The sequence below is a fragment of the Equus asinus genome, chromosome 1, assembly GCF_041296235.1.
Source record: "Equus asinus isolate D_3611 breed Donkey chromosome 1, EquAss-T2T_v2, whole genome shotgun sequence".
Lineage (NCBI taxonomy): Eukaryota > Metazoa > Chordata > Mammalia > Perissodactyla > Equidae > Equus > Equus asinus.
The window spans coordinates 100340645-100357721 of NC_091790.1; the positions used below are offsets into that span (position 1 = coordinate 100340645).

Below are 17077 nucleotides of genomic sequence, written 5' to 3' on the forward strand. Positions count from 1 at the left end.
CCAAGTGGGGTTTGTCCAAGTGGTTCAAGACACAAAAATCAATCAAGGTAACACACCACATGAATAGAATAAAGGAGGGAAACCACCATATCATCTCAATTGATGCAGAAAAAGCATCTGACAAAATCCAATGCCATTTCATGATTTAAAAACACTAGATAAATTAGAAATAAATGGAATTGCCTAAACATAATAAGGACATTTATGATAAACCCACAGCTAACAATATACTCAATAGTGAAAGACTGAAAGGTTTTTGCCTAAGATCAGGAAAAAGACAAGGATGCCTGCCTTCATCACTTCTATTCATCATAGTACTGGAATTTCTATACAGAGAAATTAGGCAAAAAAAAGAAATAAGATGCATTCAAATTGGAAAGGAAGAAGTAAAACTATGTCTATTTATAGATAACATGATCTTATATGTAGAAAACCCTAAGGAATCCACACCAAAAAACTATCAGAGCTAATAAACTAATTTATAAAAGTTGCAGATACAAAATTAACACATAAAAATAAGTTGTACTTCCATATACCAGCAATGAGTAATCCAAAAAAATTAAGAAAACAACTCTAATTACAATACTATCAAAAAGAATAAAATTCTTAGTAATAAATTTGACAGAAAATTATAAAACTTGTACTCTGAAAACTAAAAATCATTATTTAAAGAAATTGAAGATCTAAATAAATGGAAAGACATCTCACGTTGATGGACTGGAGCATTTAATATTGTTAAAATGTCAATACTACCTAAAGTGATCTACAGATGCAGCTCAATCCCTATCAAAATCACAGCTGGCCCCTTGCAGTAATTGATAAGCTGCCCCTAAAGTTTATATGAAAATACCAGGGATCCAAAATAGCAAAACAATTTGAAAAAGAAGAAAAAATTGGGGGACTCACACATTATAATTTCACAACTTACAATAAAGCTACAGCAATTAAGACAGTGTGGTACTGGTATAAGGATAGACATATAGATCAATGGAATAAAGTTGAGAGTTCAAGAATAAACCTTCATATTTAGAAAAAAATTATTTTCTACAAATGCACCAAGACAATTCATTAGGAAAAGAGCAGTGTTTTCAACAAATGGTGCTGGAACAACTGGATATACACACACACACACAAGAATAAAGTTAGACCTCTTCCTCACACCATACACAAAAATTACCTCAAAACGTATAGTATGAGGGCTGCTGGGAAGATGGTGGTGTAGCCAGACTCTGAACTCACCTCCTCCCATGGACACAACAAATTTACAACTACCCTTGGAATAATTACCCATGAGAGAGAACCTGAAACTGGATAAAAAGAACCCCCACAACAAGGGACAGTGCTGACTGAAGTGGAAGAGACAGAAATTCCTTTCTGGAGAGGAAAAAGCCACATTCTAGCCATGGTGCTTCATGGCTGGCAGTAATCTTAAGGTACAAAGCTTTCCCTGGAGGAGCGGGGAATCTGAGCAGGAGAGCTTTGCCATTATAAGCAGCTTTTGAACTCAGCACAACCAAGACAAGTATCATAATATCTGGCTTTGGTGGCTATTAAATACAATGGGTAATACCCCCAGGAAAGCTATGGAGCATAAGAGAAAGAAAAGCCTCCTCTTAAAGGGGCTACACATAAATTCACCTGATTCAGAAGGCAACCTAAAATCACCAGAAAGAAAGGCGCACAGTCCTTTGGTAAAAAGAGACTCACTTGATAGGCTCTGGGCACATCTTGGCAAGGCAGGAGGTGGCTGGGACCACCTCCCCAGGGACTGAGACATTGGTGGCAGCCATCATTGTGATCTAGTACAGGCGTGCTGACACAGATGCTGGCAGATGCCATGGAGTTCTTCCCCTGGCCTGTTAGCACAGCGGTCTGCCCCGCCCACTAGAATGCTGATTTAATCCAGTTCAGCCAGAGCAGACAGCCCACCCTAGGGACTGGCCCCACACAACAGCAAGCCCTCGTGCAACTTGTGGGCCTGCATAGGCAGGGTGTGTGGGACCTCTGCAGTTGAGTGAGTGGGTACGCCTCTGTGGGGCAGGGCATGCACAAGGGGCAGGATTGCATTGGCAGAGTATGTGGGACTTCTGCAGCAGGGCAAGTGGGTCCACTTCAGTGGGTTGGGGCATGCACATGGGGCAACACTGCATTCATGGGGTGTGTGGGCCTCCAGGCGATGAGGTTTGTAAGCTGCAGCAGACTTGTGCTTTTCAAACAGCCACATAAAGGATAGGCCCCACTTTTCAACACCTGAAACAACTGTGTCCTGCCACACCTGGAGCTGGCCCCACTCAATTGCACTCTTGAGAGAGCTGACAACAGCTTTGCAGGCCAGAGGCCTACAGCAATTGTAAGCCCCTGTGCCTGGCAACCAGACATACAGGGGGCCTACTCATTTAACAGAAAAACTGTAACAGGAATGGGCTATTAGACAGCTGTGCTGGGGTTCTCCTCCCCCAATAAAGTGATTGAAGAGACAGTAGCAGCTGCACACAGCTGAGCATTACAACTAGCCAGCCAGGGGTACAGCCTGGCATCCACATACACCTGCACAAAGAGCAACCCTGCCACAACAGAAGGACACATGTAGCCCACACGGGTACCCCTGGAACATTTGGAACTGCTGACGAGGGAAGCACACTGATGGGCCTCATAAGGCATCTCTTACATAAGGCCACCTCTCCAAGATCAGGAGACATAGCTAATCTACCTAATACATAGATGTAAGCTCAGAGAAAAGGGCAAAATGAGGAGACAAAGGAATATGTTCCAAAGAAGGGAAGAGGACAAATCCTCAGGAAAAGAACTAAATGAAACAGAGATAAACAATCTCCCTGATAAAGAATAAAAACTTATAGTCATAAGATGCTTGCTGATCTTAGGAGAAGAATGGGTGAATATAGTGAGAATTTCAAGAATTGGAAAATATAAAAAAGAACCAGTCAGAACTGAAGAATATAATAATGGAAATCAAAAATTCACTAGAGGGAATCAATAGCAGAGTAGACGATCCAGAACATATCAGCAAGCTAGATTAGAAGAAATGACCCAAGCTGAACAGAAAAAGAAAAAAGAAAAGAATGAGAACAGCCTAAGACCTCTGAGACAATATCTAGTGCACTAACATCTGTAATATAGGTGTCCCAGAAGGAGAAGAGAGAGACAAAAGGACAGAGAATCTAACTGAAGAAATAATAACTGAAAACTTTCCTAACTTAAGAAAGGAAACAGACGTCCAGGTACAGGAAGCACAGAGAGCACCAAACAAGATGAACCAAAAGAGGCCCACACCAAGACATATTATAATTAAAATGTCAAGAATTAAAGATAAAGGGAGAATCCTAAAAGCTGCAAGAGAAAGTCAACAAGTTTACATACAAGGAAATACCATAAGGCTATCAGCTGACTTCTCAGCAGAAACCTTTCAGGCTAGAAGGGAGTGGCACAAGATATTTAAAGTGCTGAAAGGAAAAAACCTACAGCCAGGAATACTCTACCCAGCAAGGTTATCACTCAGAATGGAAGGAAAGATAAAGAGTTTCAAGGCAAGCAAAAACTAAAGGAGTTCATCACCAATAAACCAGGCTTACAAAAACTGCTAAAGGGACTTATTCAAGTGGAAAAGAAAAGAACACAAGTAAGAATAAGAAAATTATCAAAAGAAGAAAAAAAAAAAAAACAAGGGGCCAGCTCAGTGGCATAGTGGTTAAGTTCGTGTGTTCTGCTTCGGTGGCCCAGAGTTCACAGGTTCGGATCCTGGGCATGGACCTACACACAGCCCATCAAGCCATGCTGTGGTGGCATCCCACATATAACACAGAAGAAGACTGGCATAGATGTTAGCTCAGGTATGATCTTCTTCAAGCAAAATGAGGAAGATTGGCAACGCTCAGGGCTACTCTTCCTAACCAAAAAACAAAAAAACAAACAAAACAAAACAATAATATCACTGGTAAAGGGAAATATACAGTAAAGGCAGCAGATCAACCACCTATGAAGCTAATATAAGGTCAAAATACAAAAGTACTAAAATTATCTATTTCCATGATAAGAGGGTGACAGATACACATGCACAAAAAAGAGGTTAAATACGATATCAAAAACATAAAGTATGGGAGAAGGGAAGTAAAAGAGTAGAGCTTTTAGCAAGAGGTCAAACTTAAAAGACAATCAAGTTAATATAGATTATTATCTATGTAAGTTATTATATATGAACCTCACAGAAATCACAAACCAGACACCTATAACAAATACACAAAAAATTAAGAGAAAGAAACCCAAATATAATACTAAAGAAAGCCATCAAACCACAAGAGAAGAGTGCAAAAGAAGAACAGAAAATAACTACTAAAACTCCCAGAAAAAAAGTAACAAAATGGCAATAAGCACATACTTATCAATAGCTACTTTAAATGTCAATGGACTAAATGCTCCAATCAAAAGACATAGGGTGGCTGACTGGATAAAAAGCAAAACCCATATATATGCTGCATACAAGAGACACAATTCAGACCTAAAGACACTCACAAACTGAAAGTGAAGGGATGGAAAAAGATACTCCCTGCAAATGGCAAAGAAAAGAAAGTTGGGATAGCAATACTTGTATCAGAAAAATAGACTTTAAAACAAAAACTATAACAAGAGAAAAAGAAGGGCACTATAGAAAGATAAAGGGAACAATCCAACAAGAGGCTATACCACTTGTAAATATCTATGCACCCAACATAGGGGCACCTAAATATATAAAGCAATCATTGACAGACATAAAAGGAGAAATAGACAGCAACACAATAATAGTTGGTGACTTTAACACTCCACTTACACCAATGGATAGATCATCCAAACAGAAGATCAACAAGGAAATATTGGTCTTAAATGTCACTTTAGACCAGATGGACTTAGTAGATATATACAGCACATTCTATCCAAAAACCACAGAATAAACATTCTCTACAAATGCACATGAAAAATTATCCAGGACAGATCAGATATTAGGGCACAAAACAAGTCTCAATAAATTTAAATAATACCAAGCATCTTTTCTGACCACAATGGTATAAAACTAGAAATCACCTACAGGAAGAAAATTGGAAAAGCCACAAATACGTAGAGATTAAACAAAACGCTACTGGACAGCGATTGGGTCAATGAAGAAATCAAAAAATACCTGGAGACAAATGAAAATGAAAATACAACATGGCAAAATTTATGGGATACAGCAAGATCAGTCCTAAGAGAGAAGTTTATAGCAATATAGGCCTACTTCAACAAACAAGAAAAATCTCAAATAAACAATCTAACTGTGCACCTAAAGGAACTGGAAAAAGAAGAGCAAACAAAGCCCAAAATCAGTAGAAGGAAGGAAATAATAAATATTAAAGCAGAAATAAATGAAATAGAAACTAAAAAAAGCAATAGAAAAAATCAACAAATCCAAGAGCTGGTTCTTTGAAAAAATAAACAAAATTGACAAACCTTTAGCCAGACTCACCAAGAAAAAAAAGAGAGAAGGCTCAAATAAATAAAATCAGATATGAAAGAGGAGAAATTACAACTCAGAAATACAAAAGATTATAAGAGAATACTATGAAAAGCTATATGCCAACAAATTGGATAATCTAGAAGAAGAGGATAAATTCTTAGAATCATACAACCTTCCAAAATTGAATCCAGAAGAAACAGACAATTTGAACAGACCAATCACCAGTAAGAAGGTCAAAATAGTAATCAAAAAATAAGAGTCCAGGACCAGACAGCTTCCCTGGTGAATTCTATCAAACATTCAAAGAAGACTTAATACCTATCCTCAAAGTCTTCCAAAAAATTGAAGAGGAGGGGAAGCTTCCTAACTCATTCTACAAGGCCAACATTACCCTGATACTAAAACCAAACAAGGGCAAAACAAAAAAATAAAATTACAGGCTAATATCACTGATAAACATCAATGCAAAATTCCTCAACAAAATACTAACAAATTGAATACATTACAAAGATCTTACACCATAATCAGGTGGGACTTATTCCATGGATGCAGGGATGGTTCAACATCTGCAAATCAATCAACATGATACACCACATTAAGAAAATGAAGAATAAAGATCACATGATCATCTCAATAGATGCAGAGAAAGCATTTAACAAGATACAGCATCCATTTATGATAAAAAAAAACTCTCAATAAAATGGGTATAGAAGGAAAGTACCTCAACATAATAAAGGCCATATATGACAAACCCACAGCCAATGCCATACTCAGTGGAGAAAGACTGAAAGCCATCCCCTCTAAGAATAGGAAGAAGACAAGGATGCCCACTTTCACCACTTTTAATTGCAAGTCTTAGCCAGAGCAATCAGCCAAGAAAAACAAATAAAAGGGATCCAATTTGGAAAGGAATAAGTGAAACTGTCACTATTTGCAGATGACATGATTTTACATACAGAAAATCCTAAAGAATCCACCAAAAATTTTTTAGAAATGATAAATGAATACCGTAGAGTTGCACAATATAAAATCAACATACAAAAGTCAGTTGGTTTCTATACACTAACAATGAAGTAGCAGAAAGAGAAATTAAGAACACATCCCCATTTGTACTTGCAACAAAAAGAGTAAAATAAGTAGGAATAAATTTAACCAAAGAAGTGAAATATCTGTACACTGAAAACTATAAAACATTGTTGAAAGAAACTGAAGAAGACATAAAGAAATGGAAAGATATTCCACGCTCTTGGATTGGAAGAATTAACATAGTTAAAACGTCTATACTTCCTAAAGCAATCTACAGATTCAATGCAATCCTTATCAAAGTTCCAACAACATTTTTTACAGAAATAGAATAAAGAATCCTAAAGTTTATATGAAACAACAAAAGACTGAGCACAGCCAAGGCAATCCTGAGAAAAAAGAACAAAGCTGGAGGCATCACAACCCCTGATTTCAAAATATACCATAATGCTATAGCATCAAAACAGCATGGCACTGGCAGAAAAACAGACACACAGATCAACAGAACAGAACAGAGAGCCCAGAATTGAACCCACACATCTATGGACAGTTAATTTTTGATAAGGGAACCACGAACATAAAACAGAGAAAGGAAAGTGTCTTCAGTAAACGGCGTTGGGAAAACTAGACAGCCACAGGCAAGAGAATGAAAGTAGACCATATCTTGCACTATACACAAAAATTAACTCAAAAAGGATAAAAGACCTGAACGTAAGACCTGAAACCATAAAACTTCTAGAAGAAAACATTGGCAGTATGCTCTTTGGCTTCGGTCTTAGCAGCATTTTTTCAAATACCATGTCTGACCAGGCAAGGGAAACAATAGAAAAAATAAACAAATGGGATTACATCAGACTAAAAAGCTTCTGCAAGGAAAAGGAAACCAGGAACAAAAAGAAAAGACAACACACCAACTGGGAGAAAATATTTGCAAATCATATATCTGACAAGAGGTTAATTTCCAAAACACATAAAGAACTCATACAACTCAACAACAAAAAAACAAACTCGATCAACAGGCATTTTTCCAAAGAAGATATACAGATGGCCAACAGGCACATGAAAAGACATTCAGCATTACTAACTATTAGGGAAATGTAAATCAAATCTACAATGAGACATCACCTCACGCCTGTCAGCATGGCTATAATTAACAAGACAAGAAATAACAAGTGTTGGAGAGGATGTGGAGAAAAAGGAACTCTCCTACGGCTGATGGGAGTGCAAACTCGTGCAGACGCTATGGAAAACAGTGTGGAGAGTCCTCAAAAACTTGAGAATAGAACTACCATACAAGCCAGCTATTCCATTGCTGGGTTTTTATCCAAAGAAGATTAAAACATGAATGTATAAAGATATATGCACCCCAATGTTCACTGTAAGATTATTCACACTAGCCAAGACTTGATAACAACCTAAGTGCCCGTCAAGGGATGAACAGACAAGGAAAATGTGGTGTATATATACACAGTGGAATACTACTCAGCCATAAAGAAAGATGAAATCTTGCCATTTGTGACAAAACGGATGGACCTTGAGGGTATTATGCTAACCGAAATAAGTCAGAGGGAGAAAGTCAAATACCAAATGATCTCACTCATAAATAGAAGATAAAACCAACAACAACAACAAACAAACATATAGATACAGCGATTAGATTTGTGGTTGCCAGAGAGGAAGGGGGGAGGGAGGAGGGCAAAAGAGGTGACTGGGCACGTGTGTATGGCGATGGATGGTAATTAGTCTGTGGGTGGTGGACATGATGTAATCTAGACAGAAATCAAAACACAGTAAGTACACATGAAATTTATATAATGTTATAAACCAATGTTACTTCACTAAAAAACATTAAATTGAAAACAAACATATAGTAAATCTAACTGTAAAAGCTAAACTAGAAGAAAATACAGGAGCAAGTCTTTGTATCCTTGTACAAGACAAAGCCTTCTTATAGATGACACCAAAAGCAGAAGAAAAACTACATAAATTGGACTGCATCAAGTTTTTAAACTTTTGTGCTGCAAAAGATACCATCAAGAGAGTGAAAAGACAACCCACAGAATAGGAGAGAATGTATACAAATCATACTCTGGTAAGGAACTTGTATCTGGATTCTATAAAGAACTCTTACAACCTCATAAAAAGAAATAACTCATTTAAAAACAGGCAAAGGATCTGAAGAGATATTTCTCCAAAGATATACACATGACCAATAAGCACATGAGAAGTAACCAACATCGTTAGCCATAAGTGAAATGCAAGTCAAATCCACAATCAGACATCACTTCACATCCACTAGAATGGCTATAATCAAACTTTAGAAGTGTTGGTGAGGATGTGGAGAAACTGGAACCCTCACACACTGCTGGTGGGAATGCAAAATGATGCAGCCATGTTGGAAAATAGCTTTGCAGTTCCTCAAAATGTTAGAGAGAATTACCATATGACCCCACAATTCCACTCCTAGATATAGACCACTTATGTTCACACAAAAACTTGCACAAGGATGTTCACAGCAGCATTATCCATAATAGCTAAAGATGGAAACAGCTCAAATGTCCATCAACTGATAAACGAATAAGCAAAATGAAGTATATCTTTTTAATAGAATATTATTTTTCCATAAAAAAATAAAGTGCTGATACAGGCTGTGACATGGATGAACCTTGTAAACACTATGTTAAGTGAAAGATGCCACTCACAGAATAACACATACTGTATGATTCCATTTACAAGAAATCTGCAGAACAGGCGAATCTATAAAGGTAGAGCACAGATTAGTGGTTGCTTAAGGCTAAGGAGATTGTGGGAATGGGGTGTGGCTGCTAATGGGTAAGGAATTTATTTTGGGGTGATGAAAATGTTCTCAAATTGATTGTGGTGATGGTTGCAAAACTGTGAGTATACTAAAAAAAACATTGAACTGTGTACATTAAACGAGTGAATGTGTGGTGCATGAATTTTATTTCAAAAACATTTATTAAAAAATAAAAACTTTTTGGGGCCGACCCAGTGGTGCAGCAGTTAAGTTCGCACGTTCCGCTTCTCGGTGGCCCAGGGTTCGCCGGTTCAGATCCCAGGTGCAGACATGGCACCACTTGGCAAAAAGCCATGCTGTGGTAGGCGTCCCACATATAAAGTAGAGGAAGATGGGCATGGATGTTAGCTCAGGGCCAGTCTTCCTCAGCAAAAAGAGGAGGATTGGCAGTAGTTAGATCAGGGCTAATCTTCCTCAAAAAAAATTAACTAATTAAACAAAATAAATAAAAACTTTTTCCAAGATTCAAAAGGTGAAAGAAAATATCATTAGTACACTCAAACTTCAAATAATATTTAAGGGTGTCCTTCAGGGAGAAAGAAAATAATATCATAAGTAAATGTGGATCTTCACAAAGGAATGAAGAGCGCTAGAAATTGTAACTACGGGAGCAAATACATAAAATTTGTTTCTCAATATTTAAATCTCTTTAAAAGATAACCAACTGTGAAAACAAAAATAATAATGTATTTATAACTTAAGTTTAAGTAAAACATATGACAGCAATAGCATAAAGGTCAGAAATGGAAGGTTCTTGTGCTACATGAATTGTTATAATATCACTTACAGATAGACTGTGGTAAGTTAAAGATATATACTACAAACCCTAAAACAACCACTAAAGTAATAAGAAAAGAGGAATTACAGCCAATTAGCAGGAAAAAAAAGAAAACACAAAGATAAAATGGAATAATAAAAAAAAAAAACACTAAGTCCAAAAGAAAACAAAAAGAGAGAGAAGAGAGGAAAAAACCTGATGGTATGATGATAGATTTAAACCTAACCACATCAATCAATAATCAGATGGAAAGTAAATGGTCTGAGAACCCTAATTAAGAAGCAAAGATTGTTAGATGAGATCGAAAAGCAAAACCCAATCAGAGGCTACTTACAAGAATCCTACTTTTAAAAGACTCAAGTAGATCCAAAGTGGAAGTGTGGGAAAAGATATACCATGCTACCACTAATCAAAAGAAGAGGGAGTGGCTATGCTAATACTGGATGAAGTATATTTCAGACAAAGGATATACCTGAAATATAGAGGGTCTTTTCATAATGATAAAGGGCTCCATTCATCAAGAGGACACAGCAATGCTAAACACGGATGCACCTGATAACAGAACATCAAATACACAAAGCAAAAATGGATGGAACTGCAGGAAGAAAACTGCAAATCCACAGTTACAGTTGGAGAAGTCAGTATTCCTCTCTCAGTAATTTACAGAGCAATAGACAAAACAATCAGTAAGATTATAGGAAACATGAACAGTGGAGGTCTACCGGGTACAGACAGGAGGCCAGTGGAGCCAGGGTGGGCGTGAACAGTTGGGGGAAAATGGGAAGAAGTGACAGTGGAAGGTGGACCCAGAGCCAGACTGGTGCAGGTGCACAGCCCTCTAAACCTATTTAAAGCCTGACAGAAGGCAGAGGTGACTTCAACCTTAGCATTCCTCCACTGAACCCAAACTTGGCCGCGGAGCTTTTGAATCATGGGATCCCACACAAGCAGCAACCAAGACAGAAGCTGACACCCTCTGAGGAGAAGTCTTGCCATCTCTGCAGGAAAGATGGGCAACGTCCTTCTGAAGCTTAACCACACAAGCCACCAGACGCCTGGCCCAGCTCCCTTGCAGTCACTGATTTGCTGTGTGGCTCTGGGCAGGCCCCTTCGCCTTTCTGGGCCTTTGTCTCCCGTTAATAAAGAAGCGTGATTCTGATTCTGGGTGTTTTCACTGGTAGTCATGCACCTGTGAAATCTCTTTCAACTTGTCACCATGTGGCCCCAACCACCTACTCGCATCACTGCTGCCCTCAGCCCCCTGCTGCCCCACCCGCACACTGCTCTGCCAGGACCCTCTGGCTGCCCAGTCTCCTCCATGGATCAGACTGTCCGTCGTCAGCACAGCCTCCTTTCCAGGCTCCAGCAGCTCCGGCTTCTGTGCTCCCCAGGCTGTCAATTCGGTTCTATTTTAATATAGCTCTCAACTTTGACGTCTCTGAAGGAAACAATAATTGTAATAAAAGGCTTTTGAAGGTAGAACAAAGCCATTCCTCTCTGAGGCTGGTGCGGAGCACATGAACGAGCCCACCCCTCCATCTCACCCACCCAGAGGGCTCTGGGTTTAGGGGGCTCCATTCCAGCCCCAACTCAGCATGACCACGTGAGTCAGAGGAGGGGCTGACTGGGCTGCACACCACACTTGCCCAGCCCATCACATGGAAGTCCCCAAGGCGGGGACCGAGACTTCATGTTTGTTAAACACATCCTCCTCCTCTCCCCCAGTGGGGTGACTCCAATGTGCTGCGGAGACTGAGAACAAATGGTGGAAAGCAACACTTGTCTGTGTGACGTGCACGGAAGTCACTTGGAGATCTTTTCAATGCAGGCCTGAGGCGCCAAGATGCTACTCCCTGACGAGCTCCAGGTGATGCAAAGCCGGAGGACCACCCTCCGAAGAGGAAGAGCCAGAACCTGGAGTCCGCCTGCCTTTCCCCATCTGGAAATGGAACTGTGACCCTTGCCTGGCAGCTCCTTGCCCTACTTCCTTCCCCTTCAGTCCTGGCCGGTGTCCACTGAGTGCCTTGTCCTACATGAGACTGAGCCCCAGGACAGCCTGACAGCTCAGGGACTTAAAGACAGAACCACTGTGGCCAGGGAGGGTCATCCACCTGCTCAGTAACACGGTGGGGGCCACACCCAGGACACGTGCCCGCAGAGCTGCCCCCAGTGGCACGTCACCCCAATCCCATCTCAGTTTGCACAAAGACAGCTCAGGCCCATCTCCTTGCTGTGGGCCTTCCCAGTACAAGCCTCCCCGTTCCCTTCCTTCTCACCCAGCAGGCATTTCTGTGCACCTCCAGGGCTGGGCTCTGCACCAAGTCTGGGGTATGGGCCGGTATCTATCCTGGGGGGGCCTGGAAAAGCATTATGCCTCCTGACCGCACCCCCTGTTTAAAGTGTAAAGGCCCAGAGGAAAAGTGACTTTCCCACAGCCAAACAGAGGCAGCATGAGCCGGGGTATACCCGGGGCAGGCGATCCTCCCTCCACCACCCTGCCCAGCTGCACCTGCCCAGCCAGCTGGCAGGAAGGCAGCCCTGTGTCCAAGGCTGTGCTGGCCTGGCATCGGTGACTCTGTGGAGCACAGGCCCCTGGGGGCACATAGAGGCAGATGATGAGGAAGACAGCCCGTGCTCCTTTCTCCCATCACAACCCTGTCCCAAAGGCACCTTTTCCCTTTCAGCTCACCAATGGGCTCCTCACCATGGGCTCTGAAGGCCCACCTGGTGCTCTCCATGTCCAGCCCTTGTGTCCATCCTTGGGCCTGGCCTTGCCATTCCCTGACAGGATGGTCTCAGCATCCTATGTAGGTCTCCTAAGCAGCACCAGCCACATGGGCATAAGCCAAGCAAGTCCCACATCGTCACCCCCTGCTAGCTGCCGCCATGCCTCCCAGCCATGGTCACCTGGACCTGGCTTATCTAGACCACCTGAACCCCACAGACCTGGACCTGGACCCCCAGATCCTTTCAGCCTGCCCCGATCACCACCTGTCAGATCACTAAGACCCAGCCCAGCACCTCCTCCTTCTCCTCCTCTCCATGAACCCCCTTTTTCCTCTCCCTTCCTCCTCGTTCCTCCTGGACCAGAACGTCCATGTGCCCCAGAATCTCCACCTACCCAGTGCAGCAGGGGCCTTGCCAGGGCTGGTTGAGAGCGAGCCATCAAGGACCAGGGGGATGCTGTGAGGATGCCCAGGCACTAGGCAGGCACCATGCCACACCTGTCAGACCAACTACAAGTGCCCTGGGGTGGGAGGCCCATTCCAGCACCTTTTCCAATGCACACTCGGCTTAAGAGGCCCCCAGCAAAGCCCGACAACCCACCCAGTGTCCTAACAGCAGGATAAAGACACAGATTCCTGACAACACCAAGAAAGTGGGTCGCTCCCACTCAAGCTAAGGCTGCATTAGTACAGGTCTCAGGAATTAAATCAAAATAGAAAACCATTTCAGTTGGTTCCATCAGAGAAACAAAGAAAATACAGGACTGTGTTTCTTTCGTCTCGGGGACTTCCAGACTCCGGGAGATGATAAACAGCCAAACAGATGCATTTCCAAGAGAAAGGCCTTTTCTGGCCAGTCATCTGGAAATGAAATACAGGAGCTCTCATCCTCCTTGGACGGAAATGAGCAGCAACCAGACCACAGAGTCGCCAGGCTCTGCAGCGGCGGGCCATTGCCAGTCTGGCCTCAGGACGTTGTGGTTTCTAGAACCCCCAGTCCCTGCAGTCTGGGCAGTTCCCTCCCCACTCTGGAACTCAGTTTCCATATCCATAAAAGGAGGAGGGGTGTCAGATGACCTCCAAGGCATCTCTTGGCCAACCACCTCCTTGCAGTCACTGTGACATTGAGGTACTTGATACCCAGCACTGCACCTGGGCCCACTTGAGTCCACAGAATCCAATGTGACAGGAGGTGGCTCAGCATCGGGACAGCTTTATTCTTACCACTGATAAAAACAGTGGCAGTGCCATGTTCACATGCGCACACACACACGGGCACTCTGGCCAGGGTGCTGTAAGTGAGCCCCCGGGGCACAGTTGCTGACAGACTCACACGCCCACGGGACGTGTGCAGGCATTGGAGGGTACCTTCCCATACATCCCTTTGTTTAAGCTTGAACCCTTTCGCTCCACACTCCCAGGCCTGGCACAGGGTTATGGAGACCGAACTGCTTGGATCAAACTGATGGTCACAGCAGCACTTTACAGGTTACTATTCCTGCATCTCCACTGCAATTGGGGAAACTGAGGCTAGGGGCCAGTAAGTGCCTTACAATCTTGAGGTTAAGAACCTGCAAAGGGAGGTAGGTGCCCAGGATTCATGCCCAGACCCAAGGGTCCAGTCGAGAGCCAGGCACAGAGGCAGAGCCCTGGCTGAGCAGACTTCTGTTGGACCTCACCACCCCAGGGCCCTGCAGCGTGGCAACTGCTTCTGAATTAGGATTTGGAATTCTCAAAGAAGCCCTCGAAGCCAGCAGCTTCCCTGCTGGGGAACCAGTCCTTGACGGGCATCTGTGGTCAACAGCAGCCAGCCCCCATGCTGGGCCCGCTCCCCAGGTGGCCAGGCCCCCGACTCTGCACAGCCCAGAGGCAGCTCAGGGATGGCAGGGTGTCAGGATCCAGAGCAGAGACAGTTGGCAGCCGTGGGACCCTCCTTCTAGACGCAGCAGCCTCGAGGCTGATGTGGCCCCAGGCCCACCTCTGACAAATCAGCGTGTGACCAGGAGCAGGTTTTGCCTCTCCCGGCATCTCCCTCACTCACTCAGCAGCCAATTCCTGAGGCCCTTGCTCTGACAGGCCAGCACTAGGCTGGGTCTGCTGAGAGGCTACCTGGCCTCACCCTGGCAGGGGAGCCTGTGCCCATGCTCCACGAGAGGGGGCAGTGGGACCAACAAGACCGGATGAGATGGCCTTCCAGTACTGTGCTGATGTGAGCCCAGGATTATTAACACAGATTTCTGCGCAGGGTCTGCCTTTGGTCCTTCTCAGTTCCATGTCGGAGGCAGGTGAAGGGAGCCTCAACCTCCCTCAGCACAAATTGAAGGATTCTCCTTCCATTATAGGGACCTAAATCTCCACCCAAGGGACCCTGTGTTTGGAGCTTGCTGAAATCCAGATCAGCATGCTCCTGATTTCTGGGCTCCACACAAACATCCACCCAACCCTGGAGCTCTAACCCTGGGCTGTGAAATGAAGCCACGCTTTCTCCACCCAGATGTCTCCACAGAAGGGAAACCTGGAGTTGGGGATGCCAACGGGCTGATCCAGCCTTTTTCCATCTCTATAACCAAATTCCAAGTCATCAAAGCTGACAAGGATATTGCCCAGAGGCCCAACTTTGCATCTTACAACCAGGGAAACTGGGGCCAGTGAGGGCAAGAGAGCAACCCAAAGGACCCAGGGACAGTGGCCCTCATGGACAAGCCCTGAGCCCTCTGATTCCCAGGCCAACTTTCCCAGAGTCAGCCAGGCTCAACTCCCAGCCTCAGCAAGTCGCCCACGGAGCCCTCCCCAAACAGGCACACTCTCTTACTTGTTCTTGGATATTCTATTTGGTAAGATTTCTCAAAACAGGCTTTTAATTCAATCCATTCCCAATTCGTCAGCAACGTGTCCTCCCTGGAGCTGTCTGTTCTTGCTGGAGAAGAGATCTAAGAGGGGAAGCCTCAGAGAGCTGCTCCCTGCCTCCTCCCACCAGCCACCCCAGACATACGCCTACACACGTGTGCATAGACTCACACACTCTCACACGTGTGCATGCACACACACACTCACCCACACTACAGGGATGTCCTCAGGAGGACAAAGCACAGCAGGGAAGGTCCAGCCCTACCCAGTTCTGGATTCCTCTCATCCACAGCCGAGCGCGTGGTGTGCACACATGAGCCCCGGGACGGGGAGCTCAGTACCTCAAAGGGAGAAGGAACCCGGACCTGGCCCGCTTCCGCCCTCTCAGAGTGTCGCGCTAGCAGGGCGTCCCCAGCCGGGGGCAGGGAGGCCGGGGACATCGCAGCTGGGAGAGGCAGGCGTGGCCCAAGCCCGCTGGCCGGGCAGCGCCGGCAGGAGACCCTGCCTCCCTTCCCAGCCGGGCTCCGTCGCCATCAGGTCCTCGAAGGAAAGAGCAGGTCGAACACCCTGCCGTGGAGCCTGGGGTCGGCGCCCGGGTCAGCCCTCGCCCCTCCGGAGCAGGGTGCGCCGGGCTCTCCGGAGTCAGCGCAGGGCAGGCGTCGCAGCCGGGCGCAGGTGCGGGAAAGTGAGGGTCGCCCGGGTCCCCATGGCCCCTGAGTAGCTTGGGGCGCCCCGGTGCAGGACCCCGGGTCCCCTTACCGCAGAGCAACACCAGCAGCAGCGAGAGAAGTTGAGGGCGCCAAAGCACTACTCGCGTCTCCATGGCTGGCCGGCTGCGGCGCGGTTCGGCTGGGTCCGGGCTGGGCGCGCTGGGGGCGCCCGGAGGCGGGGCCCAGACGGGGTTGGGGCCACGGAGATCCCGCCCGCAGGACGCGCCCCCACTACGCTCTCTCGCCCAGGACAGGCTCCCCCTGAGGACGCGCCTCTCGCACTCCTCCCCAGGGCGCGCCCTCCCCGGTAGGATGCTCTCGCTCAGATGAGCCATCCCTCCCGCTGCGGGGGTGCGGCCCGCGGCGAGCGCGGCTGGGCAGGCGAGGTGCGGGCTGGGGGACGGTGGGGTGAGAGTGGGGAGCGGCCTGGCAGGGAGTGGACGGGGTTCCGACAATGAGGGGACCTTTGAGCAGAGGCGCTTAGGGAGCGGGCCCCCGAGGGACGGGAAAGTGTCTGGAAGGAGAATGCTGTGCAGCTTCGTCAGCTCCGTGCCTGAGTGAGAGACTGGGGAAGGGAGGGGGTGTGCCGAGGGGGACAGTCTGCCTGGAGAGAGGGCTGGCCGCGGGCGGGGAGGGGGGAGTGCTCCCTGTGTGCAGGGCAGGGAGGCGCTGCCAGAGTGAAGCGCAGCTTAT

At 45.2% G+C, this 17077-nt stretch overlaps 1 protein-coding gene across 1 annotated transcript in view; it reads right to left on the reverse strand.

Annotated features, from left to right (window-relative positions):
• Window positions 1-16922, reverse strand: part of RAMP3 (receptor activity modifying protein 3) — a 30434-nt gene extending 13512 nt beyond the window's left edge. Inside the window, exon 1 of the mRNA XM_014828396.3 lies at window positions 16434-16922. Coding sequence (XP_014683882.2) covers window positions 16434-16719 — 286 coding nt within the window. The 5' untranslated portion in view covers window positions 16720-16922. The remainder of the gene's footprint in view (window positions 1-16433) is intronic.
• Between the last annotated feature and the right edge of the window lie 155 nt (window positions 16923-17077).